The sequence below is a fragment of the Pteropus medius genome, unplaced genomic scaffold, assembly GCF_902729225.1.
Source record: "Pteropus medius unplaced genomic scaffold, Ma_sr-lr_union100, whole genome shotgun sequence".
NCBI classification, from domain to species: Eukaryota; Metazoa; Chordata; class Mammalia; order Chiroptera; family Pteropodidae; genus Pteropus; species Pteropus medius.
This window is the reverse complement of record NW_024344378.1, coordinates 12,242,319-12,260,195: the sequence shown is the minus strand read 5'-3', so window position 1 is coordinate 12,260,195 and position 17,877 is coordinate 12,242,319. Positions and strand designations below refer to the sequence as shown.

At 48.8% G+C, this 17,877-nt stretch overlaps 1 protein-coding gene across 1 annotated transcript in view; it reads right to left on the bottom strand.

Moving 5' to 3' along the window:
* Window positions 1–15,144: 15,144 nt before the first annotated feature.
* Window positions 15,145–17,877, bottom strand: part of GPAM (glycerol-3-phosphate acyltransferase, mitochondrial) — a 68,286-nt gene continuing 65,553 nt past the window's right edge. The window contains exons 21-22 of the mRNA XM_039871219.1: window positions 15,339–15,351; window positions 15,145–15,156 (exon numbers count right to left, since the gene is read on the bottom strand). Of these exons, the coding sequence (XP_039727153.1) occupies window positions 15,155–15,156; window positions 15,339–15,351 (15 nt within the window). The 3' untranslated portion in view covers window positions 15,145–15,154. The remainder of the gene's footprint in view (window positions 15,157–15,338; window positions 15,352–17,877) is intronic.

Here is a 17,877-nt window from a genome sequence, read left to right as displayed (position 1 = left end):
AAGCAGTTTTCCTTTCGGCAAATTAGTCTTGGCCGTCTGAGTGCTGATGACAGCTAAGGTGAACGACTTTCTTCTCTGTCTAAACACATCCCCTTATGGAGACATAAAGTGTTCCAGAGGTGAAGTTCACATTCAGTCATCAATAATTCCACATACCCCACACATTTTTCCCTTAAGGTATTTTACAGTTCATAATTGTACCTGTACGTGATTATTCGATTAACAGCCCCCTTACTAATTTCTATAAGGGTCTGTATCTACTTGCGTCATCCACTGTATCCTAGTTAACATTTAACATTCAAGAAAATAATATTAAACGCTTACAAGGAATAAGACGCAGTGCTCGGCTCTAAGGATGTCCAGTTGGCTGGCACCCCGTCCTTGGCATCAAGTTACTTAGAGCCAACTATAGGGAATACTGTCCTCTGATTAGCTAGGGACATTGATTCTGACTCTGTTGAAAAGAAACTCTCTGGTCTCCCCAAACTATCCCCCAGAGTGTCCCTCTAGGTCTGGCCTCAATACTAAAGCCAGAGACAGCACAGCCCTGGGAGAATGGAGCTCCCCTCAGCCATCGGACTAGGTAAGAGCTAAGATTAATAAAACACTCTGAATTGCTCTTATAAATGATAACATTTTCAACTCTTAAATGAAAGAGAAATTGGACTTTCTTTAAGACTCTCATTTGTCCTCCCTCATTTTGAGCTGTGAGATGCATCCCCAGCTCTTCACAATCAAAAGACACTGTCCATTTCCGACAGCAAACACAGCCTCATGGGACGACAGCATCTAAGCTGAGATTTCCATATTTGTCTTTGAAATTGAGAACTGTAAACCTTTCTGCTCAATAACAAGAATTGTCGTGAATTAGTGTAAAGAATTAGAGACCTAATTCATGACCTGAAGTGACTAGCTTGGGGGAAAAAAGGACATTCTACCATTATTATTTATGCAGTAACTTTAACACTGAATTTTTTCTTCAGCTAATTTCTAGTTCTCTCTCTTTCTCTCTTCCTCCCCACTCTCTCTTTCCAAAAATGTTCATTTCATTGAAATATAGTTCACATAGCATACAATTTACCTACTTAAAGAGTGTATATATATACTAACTTTTTGGCTATTATGAATGAGTTGCTCTGAACATACATGCATAAGAATTTGCATGGACGTGTCTTCATATCTCTTCAATATATACCTAGGTGTGGCATTACCTGGCCACATGGTATCTCCGTTTAACATTCTGAGCAACAGCAGATTGTTTTCCAGGTCACTGCGCCATTTTAAACCGCCACCAAGAGCATTCGCAGGGTCCACCTTCTGCACATCCTCCCCTACACGTATCATCACCCATCTTTTGACTATAGCCATCCTGGTGGGTATGGAATTGTATTTCACGGTTCTGATTTGCATTTCCCTACTGACTAATGATGTCCATGGCTTTTTGGAGCCTAAAGTTCTGGAATAAGATTCTGATCTTTTTTTTTTCCCGCATAGAAATAAAAACTTGTTTTCTGACAACTTAAACAAACATTTAAAACCATGAGATCTCTAAGATCAATATAACCAATACAAAATCTATAATATCAATTACAGATTGATATGACAACCTAAAAGTTCTGGGAGGAAAATGTTCTTGGGTCTCCAGAGAGAAAGGATTCAGAGTCTCATTAGAATCTGACCCAGTGGGGAGAGTCTGGCTGAGGCTACACAAAGCAGGCACCACTCCCATTTGCTTCAGTCATGCCCTTGTGTGAAGGACCACATAAAGAAAAAAGTCACACCCCCATAAGATAAATGGGTATTTAGGGCAGAGCAGCATGTGGTCTTGCTGACTTGACTTGAGGAAAGATCTGGGCTGGAGTTTGGGAGGGGCTTACACAAAGGTACCAGGTAGAAGGACTGTTATGGGCAGCGGTTCTCAACCAGGGGTGATTTTACCCCCCAAGAACAGCTGACAGCGTCTGGAGACATTTTTAATAATACTAATTGGGGGGTGTGGGTTGCTACTGGCATCTAGTGGGCAGAAGCCAGGGATGATGCTGAACATCCTACAATGCACAGGACAGACCCCACAACTGGCCCAAATGTCAATGGTCCTGAGGTCACGTAACTCTGGCATATCGCTGCTTCTCTTGAAGTTTGGTTCTTGGGCTATTGCACCAGAATTAGCTTGGGCTGCGGTTTGGAAATGCACATTTTGGAGCCGAGCCTCCGCCCCAGAGAGTCTAACTGCTGCTTCTCTGGGGCTCCCTGCTGATTCTCAGGAGGACCATGGTTTAATCGGAGTCTTTCCACAGGTCATGATTTGGAAAATGGCCTTCATGGGACCTCCTCGAACCCATGTCCTCCTCTACTGCTGTCCTCTGTCATAGGGAGATCACAGAGGGGTAACACTGGAAGCTGCTTTGGGTACTGACACATGTCTCTACCACATTCCAGAACGTGCGCAGCAGATTTGAGGGACTAGATGGCCAGAATCCCAGCTAGGGCCAGACGAAGAACAACTGCCATCACTGCTGGACATGAGTCAGCATTGTTATCATCACCACCTCCAGACCTAGACACGTTCACCGCTGCCTCAGTCGACTTAACTGTCCTTGCACCTTTGAGGCGCTTCCTTGTCCAAGTCAAAGGCTTAGCCAGAAGCATCCAATTTTCCAAGCTGAGGCCAAGGCCCTTCCCAGGCTGCCCTGGGGCGGGACGTCTTCTGGCCACGTCAGCTTCTGTGTCTGGCAGTAAGTCTGCTTAGTGAGATGCACAGTGGGTGGTTCCCAAAGCATAAGGAGCTTCAGATGCTGTCCAGCTCTAAAAGTGGTAAATGCCCACACTGTCTGAGGCAGATAGAACATTCAAGTCAATTTTTTAAAATCCTTGCCAATACTAATACCACACCTACTAAAAAAATGTTGAACAAATATTTAAAGACTATCCATTTGAAGCGGGACCAAATTATGAGCCTGACGGGGCCACCCACACTTTTCAGTTTCCTTCTGCTGTTGAGGCTGAGCAGAGAAGTTCCCAGAGGGACATCTACAGCCTGAGTTTCTCACGGACTTGTAGCTTCTGACAGCACAGCTAGACGGCCAAGACTTCCAAGTCTTGCTACACAAAGTATGGTCCTAGAACCAGCAGTAGCATCACCTGGAGCATCACTTGGAGCATTAGCTTGTTAGATTTGTAGACTCTCAGGTCTGTTATAATTGTTTCTAGGTGTAGTCAGGGCATTGAAATTTTAGAAAGCTCCCCAGATAACTCTAATGGAAATCCAAGGTCAAGAACTACTTTGAAAGTAAATCCAATCCAGAGCACCATTGGAATGAAATGATATTCTTACAAAAACTGTGTCAACCTAGAGAGCCATTCCTCAACTTCTCCCTCCTAACAGAACCCACTAAAGCTGCACTCTCAGAGAAGTAATTTTAAAAATCAAAAGGGTCTGATTGGTCACTGCTACTCTAGGCTACTTATTCTAGATCTTGGTGGTTTAATTGTTTTCCTAAAGTGTTTAAGTTCAAAAAGGCCATAAAAGGGACCCCAGAAGTCACCGGGTCTAACCCTCTCATTTTACCGATAAGTTAACTTGAGGCACAGAGAGAGAAACAGAATTCTCCAGCATGACCGAGGACCTGAATCCCAACCTTCCAATTTCCCGGGCAGTCCCTTTCCGACACACGCACTGCCTCTCCAGCGAAGAAGAGGAAAAGATGTTTGATCAGTGCTTGGTCAAAAGTTCATCATCAAAATGTTTACTATTAATAATAAGGTTAAAAGCTTCAAAGTCAAATCCAGTGCCAGTGGTTCCCATGAAAGCCATTTTTTCAGCTTGTTCTCATCTAATTATGGGTAGGTACAGTAATTGGAAACAGGCTGTATCCGATGGGCAGGGTTTCAGGAAATGGAAACCTCTAATACAATTCTGCCTGGGAAGAGTCAGCTTCCACCATCACGTGCAGCTGGGACTCTCACAAGGCTTTGCCCTGGGGAAAAAGGGAAAAGAGCGCATTCTAGGAGGAAGAGTTAAAACAGGCTTAAAAGACAAGATCATCAAGGTCTGGGAGAGGGAAGGTCCCACCAGGAAACTCACTGGGCTCCTGTGGTCTGGGAACTCTGTGCTGTGTCAGAGCTTCCAGGGCTGCCACTATGTGAAGGGTTATGCAAACCCCTCATGGGTTTGAAGTTACACTTACTGAGGAAGTACTAGGGGCCAGGCACTGAACTAAGCACTGTTTATATTACCCTATTTAATCCTTGCATCCCTACGAAGTAGGTACCCCACCTTTGACAGAAGAAGAAACTGAGGCTTAAAGTGGTTTGAGTCACTTGTCCACAGTCCCACAGATAAGGATGAAGTCAGCACTGGAGTCCAGATCCATTGGAGCCCAGAGCTCTCGCACCCACTTGCTCCACTGTCTACCTCGTGTGGTTGCAACAGCCTCAGTTCCTAGTCGGGACCAGCCTGATCCTGCAGGCGGAGGTAACGGGGAGCACCGGCTCCATCGGAGCAGAAGGGCAGATGCTGGTCAGAGGAAAGTGGACATCAGAAGGAAGGAAATGGCACACACAGAGTGAACGGGAACAGACGTGCCTCTTGAATGCTCTCGGAGTACCATCCACATGAGTTTAGCTGACCCAGGAGCTGCCAGCCCAGGCATCTGCCGAAGTGCACGTTCACTGCAACGGGGACCATGGGACCACCGCCACCATTTGCACCATCTGGCCTTCCAGTGGGAGAGATTCTGCCACCGTTTGCAGCTGTGTGTAAGCCGAACAGGTCTCCAGCGGGCATCTTTTAACAAGTTCATGGCTCAGTGTTTCCCGAGATGGATTACTCAAAGCTCCAGACCCAGGTGCCAGAGTTTGTGCAAAGCCAGCTGTAGGTGGTTCTCATGGCTGCCCTCAGCCTTGTTAACAGGACCTGATCTTCCGTGGACATCGCTTTCCCTTCTGCTGCCCACCAGCTGGGCTGCTGGCAGCTGGGGGTTGATTTTTCAATATTTTCTCTCTATGTTTCTCTCTCTCGTCTCTCTGTCCCTCTCCCTCACTACATGTTTATTCCAAGTCAACTTTCTCATCAGTTCAAAATCCCATACCCCATTTTGTCCCCATTTTCAATGCCAATCTCAAATTTGCATCAGCCAGGGGTGTGAAAATACTCTTTTTTCTCTAATTAGGGCAGTGGGAAAAGATCAGCTAATTCAGGCCCGTCATCCTTTTCCCTGAAGTTGCACAGAAGGTTTGGAAAGGCCGATGCAGTGCTGAGGTTCGCTGGGGGAGGGAGAGGGAAAGGGCATCCGGACACTGATGACATCTGCCAGTGCAGGTCACTGCTGAGTCACCTCCCCTTGCTGCCCCTGAGGCCCCCATGGGTCTCATGACCCTCTAGAATCATCTACAGCTCCTTTGTCATTTGAGGTTGAGAATAGACTGAGGTTATCCAGGGCTTTCTTTATCAAGACTCATTAGGAAGCCATTCTCCCCTGCGGTCCTGCAGCCTTCCTGGAAATCAGACGCAAGTCTCCCCTGCCCTCAGCTCCCACAAACACATCTGGCAATGCTGATCCTTCTCCAGGCTCAGCCTGGGTTACAGGAAGCCAAGCCTCTCATGTCTACACCTTCCCTGCATCCCCTCCAAGTCACCTCCCAGCCTGCAGCCCTGAGAGTCTCCTGGTCAGAGATAAGGACGGAAAGAGGTCTTTGCTCTCATGTCTTATTTCCTTCTACATGTTTCTCCTCTGATATGAGTCCTTTCTGTGCCCCAAGGGTCTAGGCTATTGATACGCAAAAGCCAGGAAGAGAGTTCCTCATTCATCTCCTGTCTGCTATCGGAAAGGATGTAGAAGTAGACAGGACTTGGACTGACAAATAGAAGAAAGGGCTAAGAAGGAAAAATAAATACCAATCAGTGGATATTTTAAAAGTATCATCCTACCACAGGATAAGGGACAGGCTCAGAGATGTGTACCATCTTACACTAAGACACAGAGCAAACGCTTGTGGAAGAATTTGAACCAGGAATTAGCATCAAGAACATGATGTATGGGCGAGAATCCAGACGACTTTAATCTAGGAGAACTGGCTGCGAGGCAGAAGCACCTGGTCTCCCCTGGGAAATCTGAGTTTAACAAGAACCCCAGGAAAATTAAGGAATCATTCTGGGCTCTACAGAAACTGTTTTCCAGATGATGACACTAAGGCCCAGGGAAAATGCACTCTCACTGTGAGTTCTAATTTATAATCCGCCTACTTCCAAAGTCACAAGTTCACGGCATCAAGACTAGAACCTCATCATTTTCCTCCTTCCAGAAACCAGCCTGTTGTCTCCCTTCCACTCTGTCTATTCCTGGCAAGGGAAGAGTTTCATCCATTTTTTTAACATTTGTAACCAATTCTTTTCCAAAAATTACCCAGGCAGTCAATAGGGTTGAGAGAGAAACAGAAGAACCTGTGCCCAGGTGAGACTGCCATGAGTCAGAAGTGACATAAATACACAGTCAACATTCATCTGTCCCACCCAGGGTCTGTGTAATGTGTTTGGGGCAAGTAGGCTAAAGATAATCCAAAAAGACTAATCTGACCAGTAATTAATTACTCAATTAGACCCGTGCATGCAGGGCCCTACCTGTGGGCCATAGGAGGAGTTAGAATTTTATTCCTAATGGAAACGGAAAGCCACCGACAGTTTTAAGCAGAGAATTGGCATGATAGGAGAGACTATCATCTTAAAAGCATTGCCCCTTTTAAAGCTGTTGCGTGAAATATGGACTATATGAGAGACGAGGCTGGCAGCAGGGCCCAGCAAAAAAGGCTTCTGTCAGGAACAGGGTGACGGTGGGGCCTGCATCAAAGCGGTGGCCATGGCGATGGAGAGCAGAGGAACATTCGGACACGTTGCAGAGACAAAGCCCACGGCTCTCGCAGGTGGAATGCATGTGGAGGGGAGGAAAGGCTCAAGGATGATTACCAGGTTTCTCACCTGAGCAGGTGGATGGGGACGGGTTCCAGGGTCCTCTTTGCTCTGAGATACTACGTTTCTGTAAGCGAGGGAGACAACCATGACACAGTGGGTGGGGTAAGTCACAAAAAGGACCATCTAAATTGCAGGTACTCACTCCATCCCTGGATGTTCATTGCCTCAGTCAACCTGAATTAGGCTCCAACTGTGTGCCCAGCACAAAGCCAGGATTTTAGGGCTCACTTGTATGGGCAGGCAGTCTAATGAGAAATCACGACAGGTGAATGAGGCCACAGGCCCCTCTGTGCCCACACCGCTCTGTGCTCTCTCCACTTCCATCCGCCTCGGGTTCCCAGACACTAAAGAATCGAGAGGGTGGTGCAGGCGGAGGTGGATGGAGGCAAAAAGGAAAAGGACCGCATCGGCTGTGCTGGTGGAAAAGCTAGGAAGTTTTGAAAAGTTTAATTTTAAATAAAATAGAACTGCATCTTTATCATCTTTAAGTAAAAGCTGGGTCAGATCAAATGATTCAAATGCCAACCTACCAGAGAGCATGAAGGGGGTTCTCTGCCAGGTTTTTGCAGTTTGACTAAGAGGAAAGGCTTCGAGGGTGGTGAGAACGGCCCAAGGAGGCCTGGGTTCCAGTCCCATGCTGCCCCAGACAGGATGCCCACATTGGACCCTGGGTAAGTCACAGGCCCTGTCAGGGCCTCAGTGGTTCTATCTGCAAACTTGGATTTGGAGTAGATGCTCCCCACAGCCCTCATGTCCTGTCTGGGCTACGGATCTCCTCTGCAGGATGATATAACTCACCACAGTCACTAATCCAAAGGGTCTGTGGCTCAGGGAAAGCCTGATCATGTGACATCTGTCTGGGACCCTTGAGCTACCACACAGAGCCCTCGCTACCAGCAAGCAGGGCCAAGTTCTGTCCATTTGGCAGAAGAGTCTGGCAGATGGTGACAAGCATTTGTTACCCCCCAAGTTTACAATAAAATACAGAGAGCTGGCACTGACCCTCCATCATTAATCTGGTAGTTGGGACATTTCTGATCTTCCCCAAACTCATAGGCTCCACCTCCTCCCTATGCCCCACTGACCCTGATTTGACCCTCCGTATAGCCTCAGCCCATGATGTATTGTCACTCGTGTAGGCTGGGCTCATTTATTCAACAAATATTTATGAAGCACCTCAGAGGTGCGGAGTATGAAGAATTGAGGATATACGACAAATGAGACAGACACGTGGCACCCACGATCTGGTAGGGGGATGGAATCACAGTCTATTTAAAATTGTGACTTGTAGTAAGTGCTGTAAAGGAAGTTAAAAACAGGAAGATATGAGAATGACAGGGGAACATAAATTTTGATTAGAGCAGGGCCAGCGGTGGACGGGGCGAGTTCTGGAAAAAATCTCTCGGGAACCAACATTTGAGATGAGAGCTTGGGATAATCAAGAGGACAGGTAAAACGTGAGGCCCAGGGAGGGCGCAGGCTGGGATGGCAGGAGAGAGGAGGCCAGACCGTGACAGGCCTGGTGGGACATGCCGATGGCCAGAGATTTCATTCTAGGCGCAAATTTGTGTGTCACTTATTATGAGTCTGTATTAGTTTCCTAGGATTGCCATAACCAAGTGCCACCAACTGGGTGGTTCTAAAAACAAGAAAAGTTTATTCTCTCACAGTTCCAGAGGGTAAAATCTGTAATCGAAGAGCTGGCAGGGCCAAGCTCTCTCTGAGGGCTCTCGGGAAGAATCACGCCATGCTGCCCCCGAGCTCCTGGTGGTTGCCAGCAAACCTTGATGTTCCCTGGCTTATATGCATCACCCCAATGCACCTGTCTTCATGCGGCTGCTTCTCTCCGCGTGTCTCTCTGTGTCTTCTCCTTTTCTTGTAAAGACACCAGTCATTGGGTTCAAGGCCCAGCATAATCCATTGTGACTTCATATGAATTACATTGCAAAGAATCTATTTCCAAATTAGCTCACATTCTTAGGTTCTCGGTAGACATGAATTTGGGGGAAATACTATTCTACCCAGTACAGGATATCAAGCAACAGATGAGTATGATGGAATTTATTTCAAAAATATGACTCTGGCATCAGTGTGAAGAATGGATCTGGGTGAGGAAGACAGAAAGTAGGAGCTGGTTAAGGGCAGTGGGGGTTGATGGAGAGAAGGGCACAGAATCAAAATCTGTTTTAGTGATCGTGTTGACCCACTGGGCCATGGATTAGCTATGAGGGACAAAGGACAAGGGTCGAGAATGCCTCCCGTTGTTTGGACATCTGAGTGGCTGGCCACTGAACCACACACACGTTGAGGGTATGGACTGACCCTTTCTTTCCCACAGGTGTTTCTTCCCTAATACCTATGTGCTGATCAGTGGTTCACAGAGCAAACAGTTCTGTTGCCAGGACAGGACTTTTAAAAGTTGAGCACTAGGCCTCCTTCTCCACTCGGCAGCTGACACCTCCAGGCTCAGTCTCTGGTTTGGCTGGTATTTCCCATCCAGCAGGAGAGGCAGAGAGCAGACCTGTGCTCCCTGACCCTGCCCCAGACCTCCTCCTCTGTTTCCAGGGCATCCACGGGGACCACTGGCCGTTTTAGTTGCAGTCCTCCCAATCAGCCCGCGAGATCCTCGGGGAAGAAGCAGAGATCACATCTAGCTTCTCAGTTTCTGCAGAGAGCTGGAGCTGAATGATGGGAGCGAGTGGGAGGAGAGTGCTGGGTCCTCAGACCTTTCGGGATCCCAGACAGGAAAGATCTTAAATCAAAATATGGGCAACAGAAGAATGCAGCGGCAAGACACTGGAGTGCGGACCTCAATAAGAATCCGGTCTCCACTGCAGCATCCCCGGGGCCTGGGTTGGAGAAGACGACAGATACTTTCTATTTGCTCGTTGCCTGCTCTTCAACAAGTAGCCTTGAAGCAGTGTTATGACCTTGAGAGGATCTTATGGCTCCTGGAGAGCAGTGGCATCTGGGAAGTGGCCAAAGGGGAAAGAGAATAGCCCATAGGCATATATGCACATTGAATGCGCGCACGCACACACACGCACACACACGCACACACACACACACACGCTACTTGGCAGGCTGCCTTTTGACTTTGTGCTTTAAGAATACTGGCACTACCATCCTGAGAAAAAAGAATAAGGCTGGAGGCACCATTCTGCCTGACTTCAAATTATACCACAAAGCGACAGTAATCAAAACGGCATGTTATTGGCAGAAAAACAGACACACAGAACAGTGGAACAGAATCAAGAGTCCAGAAGTAAACTCGTATTTATATGGGCAAATAGTTTTCGACACAAAAGCCAAAAACATACAGTGGAGAAAGGAAGGCGTCTCCAATAAATGGTGCTGGGAAAACTGGAAAGCCACCTGCAGAAGAATGAAACTAGACTGCTGTCTATCACCACACACCAAAATTAACTCAAAATGGATTAAGGACCTGAATATAAGACCTGAAACAATAAAATGCATAGAAGAAAACATAGGAACAAAACTCAAGGACCTTGGACTTAAAGAGGATTTTATGAATTTGACCTCAAAGGCAAGGGAAGTAAAAGCAAAAATAAATGAATGGGACTACATCAAACTAAAAAGCTTCTGCTCAACAAAGGAAACTGTCAACGAGGTAAAGAGACAACCATCCGAATGGGAAAATATATTTGCAAGCAACACCTCCAATATGGGCCTAATATCCAAAATATACAAAGAACTCATATGACTCAATAACAACAAAAAACCGAACAATTCAATCAAAAAATGGGCAAAGGATCTGAACAGACACTTCTCCCTAGAGGACATACGAATGACCAACAAATATATGAAAAGATGCTCAACATCACTAGCTATTAGGGAAATGCAAGTCAAAACCACAATGAGCTAGCATCTCACACCTGTTAGACTAGCTATAATCAACAGGACGAGTAATAACAAATGCTGGAGAGGATGTGGAGAAAAAGGAACCCTCATACACTGCTGGTGGGACTGCAAATTGGTACAGTCACTACGGAAAACAATATGGAGGTTCCTCAAAAACCTAAGAATTGATCTACCATATGATCCAGCAATCCTTCTACTGGATATTTACCCCAAAGACTTGAAAACTCATGTCCATAACGATATTTGCACACTGATGTTCATAGCAGCATTATTCACAGCGGCCAGGACATAGAAGCAACCGAAGTGTCCTATGATAGATGATTGGCCAAAGAAGCTGTGGTACATATATATAATGGAATATTACTCAGCCATAAGAGATGAAATATTGCCATTTGTGACAACATCGATGAACCTCAAGATAATCATGCTGAGCGAAATAAGCCAGACAGAAAAAGTTGAAAATCATATGACATCCCTTACGTGTGGGATATAAACTTAAAAACAAGAAAGGAACAGGACAAACAGAGACTCATGGACATGGACTATGGACTAGTGGTTACCAAAGGTAAGGGTGGGGAGGAGAGAGGTGGTGGATGGAGCAAAGGGGGTCAAATATAGGGGTAGGGAAGGCTAGTGGGTAAAGGGGATCAAAAATGTGGTAGCTGAAGGAAACTGGACTCTGGGTGGTAAACACACAATAGAACATACAGATGTCAAACTATGATGTACACCTGAAAATTATATAATTGTATTAACCAATGTTACCCCAAAAAACTTAATTTAAAATATAAAAAAAAATAATAAAAGAAAAGAATACTGGCATTAAGCAAACTGCACCTGAATCAGATCAAACCTCCAGATCTAAGTTCCAGCTTCCAGGAAGTACGGGGGACAGAGGACCATGTCACAGGACTCCGAGGATGCCAACAGCAAGAACCCGGTGTGGGAAACCACAAAATAACTGACCAGTACATTGCCAAGGGGGAAAAAAGAGGGAGAGAAAAACTACAGCTAGAAAGAAACTTAAAAGACTTAGCTGCACGCAATCTGGGGCTCTTCGAGCCTGACTTGAACAAAGTGTTTTAAAAAAAAAAATTTGAGGAAATTGAACATTAAACACTGACTGGAGTGACAGCCGATGTTTCAGGTGTGATAATGGTGTTGTGATCATGTTTAAAAAAAAAAAAGAGTCATTATCCTCTAGAGCTGCCTGCTGAAATATTCCTGGATAAAACACTACAGCGTCAGGGCCCTGCTCTGAAATCTTCCAGGCGGGGAGTGGAGGGCAGAGAGACGAAGTGGACTGGCCCTGAGCTGGCCGTTGTTGAAATTGGATGGCGGGAGCGGGGGACTTTGTTACATCACTCTCTCCTCTGCTGTGTGTGTTTGAAATTTTCTGTGATGAACAGGAATTTAAAAATAAATAAATACATACATTTAAAGACCTCTGGGCAGCAGACTCCTAGCTCTGCCACTGGCCAGCTGGGGCCCTTGGCCCCGCCTGCTCCTGGCTCTCGCAGAGCCACAGCCTCCTCTGGGTGAGGATTCCTGCCTTGCAGGGACTGGTGTCTGGTACGAGCTCTGTAACTCTCAGTTATTTCTGTTATTTATTCATTTGTTTGTTTGTTTATATTTAGTCTCTGTTTCTTTTGGGACATTCTCAGCAGGGCACCAAATTACTGGATTATCCCCCAACGGGGCTCAACTATTTTTCACTTTCTCTAAGGAGGTTCACTTGATACCCAACTCAGCCAAGGCGAGTCCCTCCTCGGAGTCACCCTGATACCCTGCAAGGGCTCAGCACACTGGTACCCCCATCATCCTTATGTTGCTGTGGCCCATTGACTCATCTGCATCCCCCGTTAGACTCCTACCTGTCCTCGGCACTCAGTAAAGATTATTTGACCAACTGAATAAATGAACTCTGGGCTTCCAACCCTTTGGCGTTCCATTTTGCAAAAAGAATTCTGAAGATTAGGCTACAGAAATATGCCTTCTGAGCTTTGCTATGTGGGCCTGGGCAAGAATCTCAACCTCCCTTAGCCTCACACTGCAGTACACAATGGATAGAAGCTGATTGTAGCCCACAGACTCCCGGTTTCTGGTGAAACTGCGTTTTCAACACTATCCTTCTATCCATCCTCACCTTCTATCCGTCCATGCCACCCCCAATCCACCATCCTCCATCTCCATTAGACTCCCTCCTGTGTCCACACAGGCTCTGCATGAGTCCTCAGGCTCGGGACAATTTTCATCACTCAGACTCTTGTGATGATGAAAATCATCCATCAGCGACAGTTAAAACCAAATATATCAACACTCAGACGAGGCCACAGGCCACTGGCATCCATAAGGCGGGAGACCCGCACCGGGACTGCAGGAGCCCCACCTCCAGGTTGGCAATGTTCAGAGATGCTGACGGAGAGAATCACACCAGCCGGAACCCGGCAGACATGATCCCCTGCACCTGCAGCTGTGGGGGCCTCTGTGGACCCCGGGGGACGCGCGGGCCACAGAGCCCCGGATGGCCCGTCTCCCCGGCTCCTCCAGAGAGCTTGGCCCCTCGTCCGAAGGCCAGGGCGAAATAAGGAAAACCTCCCCGGCTGGTTCCCCGGCCTGGGGCAGCCTGGAGGAGGTGGCCGAAGCCAGGAGCAGAGCCGGCGACATAGGTTGGGTCCTCGTTCTGGAACAGTGGCAGGCCCCAGGCGGCCACTGGGCCAAACCCTCTGCTGGATGCAGGTCCTCGCTGCCTGTCTACACCCTCCTCCACGTTTCCAAGAGCAGCTCTGTGCCTGCCCCTCCTCCCCGCCCCTTCCTCCTCCGGCTGCTCTCCTTCCTCTCCCTCCAGTCTTCCCAGCTTTGGAGCCCATTCCGCAGGACCAGCTGAGCCTCGTCTACACCGCATTCTCGCCCCCTCACTGTCTCCCGGGGCAACACCATCGCCCTATCAGCGGCTCGCTGGGAGCCGACACCCAGTAAGCACACGGGTCCAGTGGAGTGATGAGCTCTCATGAATACAGGATCCAGCTAGGCCTTGAAGGGCAGAGGGACAGGGACAAAGATGCCAAAGACAGGTTCTCTTCCCCAGGAAGCTGCCGTCTAGGGAAGAGGCCTAGTCCCCTCTCCCACGGGCTCCCGGGCAGGCAGACACTGGGGCCAGCGCAGGGAGCCCCGCTGATGTTCACCACAGCAGCCCCAAGTCCCCAGGTTCTGGCCAGGGGCCCCCACTCTCCAGGGTCGCGCTGACCGTGGTGGGGGCAGAGCTGGCCTGTGAGATGCCCAAGGAAACAGCAGCCACGTTTGAGCAACAGAGGGGAGGAAGCGGGTACAGGGTGCGTGAGGCAGTAGTTCCAGGAGCGGGGGTATTTCTAAGGTTCCTGAGATACCCCAAACCTCGCCCACTCTCAGCTCCTTGGAAGCGACACCAGCGCCCTCTACTGGATGGAAGGGTCCTTGGTCTTAACAGTCTCCACCTGGCGCCCCCAGCTTTGGGACCATCTTCCCTATGCCCTGGAAGGAGGGTTAGTTTCCAGAGGGACGGTGCCCAGGGCAAAGCTATGGAGCACAAGACACTTGCTTTCCAGCCCCAACATCCATTCCCCGCTTCGCCCCTCCTCAGAGTTTCCCCGTCTTCCCACAGATGCCAAACAGAGTTACACATTCTCCCTTCCGCCCGTCCCAGCTTGCTCTGTGGAGCTCAGCTTTACCATGTTGCAAAACTTACACTGTAAATAAGATTTAGTATGATAGCCTTTTTAGGAGGAAGTCAGTTTGCAGCCAGCAGTCTTTGTAAGGAGCGAGCTTCCATATAATTCGGGCTTACAGTAGGCATTTTTGGGTGGTTCAGGAGGTACCCACTCTCCCCTTCTGCAAGGCAAGCTGAACTATAGGACTCCTGAAACCATTTGCACCCCACTTTTCAGGGGTGAAGAAGTGTAGAGAGGCATAAGAGAGATCCAGAGCTCACTGCTTCAGCCATAACATGAAGGTCGAGTGGGCTTAGGTTCCCTGGGCACAGAGCAAAGGAGAAGCACAGTGGCCCACCCTGGCCCCAAAGCCCTCTGCAGGCTTCCCAAGCATTCCTCAGACAGCGGGTGGCAGGCAGCAACGGGCCCCTTCCTCAGTCACCCGTATTTCCAATGGTGCTTGTGTTGCCAAAGGAAGGCCACCCAGGAAACCCTTTTTAGGGACACCACTATTAATCAAGCATGGTTTCGAATCCATTACTCAAATGTCAAATCAATTGTCCACGCCGCACCGTGCTGGTGCCCACAGTGCTGGTTGCTCAATCATGTCACTCTTTACCTCTCAGACAACACAAGGTCTTGCAACCCCACCCCCACAGTACTCTAGGAAGCAGTGACCCCACCCCAAGCCACTGGAGCTGGTCATCAGCTAGACCCCACCCCCTATGCGATGGGAAGATCCGCCCCCATCCAGTTGGAACAGACACAAATCTCACCGCACTCCAGCTCAGCCCTGGTCCCACACACAGTCGCTCTCTGCACCTGTGGAGTTCCTTTTTCCCTGCCTCGAGCTCCCCCACCCCATACACAGACCAGCAACAGCACCCTCTAAAAGGCCAAACCCTGAGTGATTTCCCTTCCATGGCTCCACCTCGTGCGCTGGCTCTGGGCTCAGCCGCTGAGTTCCAGCCTTCTCTCTGCTTCTCTACCATCCAGTCTCTCTCTCTCATAGCACCCTGCTCACACAGTTCCTGCTGCGGGACGACCCCCTCCCGAGCCCCTGTTCGCAATGCTGGCTCTTTCTCAGCCATGCGGCGCTCAGCTTAAATGTCAGTTTGCTCAGAGAAGTCTCCCCCAGCCCACACCCCACAATGACGCCCTCCCCCAGCTCCCCACTGGTCTCAGTCACCGCCTTACGGAAGTCAGCACTCTGCTTACACCCCCGTCTGTCCCTTTAGCCCCATCTCAGCAACTAGGATGTGAGCTGCACACGCGTTAAGGGGTCCGTATCATTCATCATCGTACCTCCAGCACTTTGCTGCATACAGTCGGTGCTCAATTAATATTGGAATGAATGAATGAATGAATGAATGAATGAAAGGGTCCAGTGCCATAAGGAAGATGGAATGAGACTTCAGAAGACCGCACAATCACTTCCAGGTGACCCAAGACCAAAACATAGTAAGATTTGGACATGGCAGAGATGGTCACAAGGAAACTGCAGACGCAAAGGCCAGAGAGAGGACGGAGGGTGTGTCTGCGGAAGCCTTGAGGGGTGGGGTTTGACTGTAGTCATCGCCCAGGGCTAGGAAAGCAGAGGCCGTCTTGGAGGACTCGGCATTATCGACGGGAGGAGCAGAAAGGCTCGTGGGAGGTGGACGGAAGGCAGAGGTGGGCAGGGGAACCAGAGGGGAGTTAATGCCTGCATCCCAGAGAGTGACAGGGCAGCCAGAGCCTGGACCAGCACAGGACAATGGGCAGAGACAAGGCCACAGACGTGAGACCGAGGCAGAGGCGGCCTCAGATCCCATCCGTTCACATCCTTGTTCCAGCAGGACAGCAGTCAGGAAATGGAGACGAGGCACACAGGAGACCCGGGGCTTCACTGCTGCTCCTTATATCCCACCCTCCCCACTTCCGTCTCTTCCCTGTCCTTTCCTACATCTGGAGGATCCATCTTGAAGTCTCATTTGCCGGTGAGAAGCCCCAAGGCTAAGGAGCCTCCCAAGGCCCCTCCTAGGAAGCACACACTCCAGTCCCCAGGTCTGGGCGGTGGCCAAACTTTTTTTCAGCTAGGGGTCTAGGAGCTCTAGGTGGAGTTCTAGCGCCACCTCGTGGACAAAGCTGGAATGCGCGACAGCGCCACACCCTGCAGGTGGAGGGCCAGCTTCAAGCCAACTCGCTTCTGAAAAACTTCATGACCTCAGGAAGGCTGAAGAGGCTGGGGAAGCACAAAGACTCATCCTGAATACGGTGCCCCTGTCTATGCGGTGGCTCGCTGACGTCTGCCAGAGTATTCCGGAAACGTTGACCACAGGAGCAAGGTAGGGGCAGAAAAGTAGAGTCCTGCAAAAGTTTTCTAAGTCACCTGGAAAGGTACAGACCTTAAATTTATAAAGCACTTACTACGTGCCAAGCTTGGTGCTAAATGGTTCGTGAACATTCATTACTTCACTGTACCCCTACTAGCGGGCGCTTGGCGGGCAAGTGCAGAGCTGGGATTTGAACCCAGGCAGCTACAACCAAATTCTGGGCACGGAACCACGGAACACCTCAGCTGCAGTCATGTCGCAAAGACAGTTGACCCGGAAGCCTCCAGACTTCTGCACAGGACCCTACTTGTCCAAAATTCTAGTTTATTAGCTCTGTATCCAAGGAAATTTGGGGCTCTGTATCCAAAGAAAGCATGAACATGGACTCACCCCTGACCTCTGGGCCTGACATCCTTTTCAGTCATGGGATGGCCCCTCCATCATGCTCAATGCCAACTTTCACTTCCCCTCCTGCAACAGCTGTGGCCTCTTTGTCCCCGAATTGGGTGGGTTGATCTCCTGAGGCAAACACGTGGGTCCTGAGGGGCAGGCTTTAAATGATGGTGGTAATCATAAACCCCTGCTTCCTGGAGCATCGCCGGCCTTCCCCCTCCGCCCACCCTCATCCCTATCCCACCCCTAAATGTGGTGACCGTGGGGACTCACCACACCAAAGTCATGGGATCCAAACACTCAGGAAGAAACTCAAAGTGAAGGACACTCCAGGGTTCGGTGGCAAGAACAGCGGTTTGAGCACCACACTGGTCACGCTTCCTTTAAGAAACATGAGGCGTTTCCCAAGACTTTCACACCTCTTCTCCCTTGCCTGTCAAACGGGGAGTAGCTGGTTGTGCCTGTAAAGCTGTTAGCTCAGCGGCTGGTAATTAGTTCATGCTCAGTATGTGTTACTTTATTCTCCCCTGAAAAAACAAATTGCCTATCTGTACACTCGAATGGCTTTCTTTTTCCATTTTAAATAAAGACACGCATTTAGAAACATTGCTTTCTATTTAGAAAAGATAAAATAAAA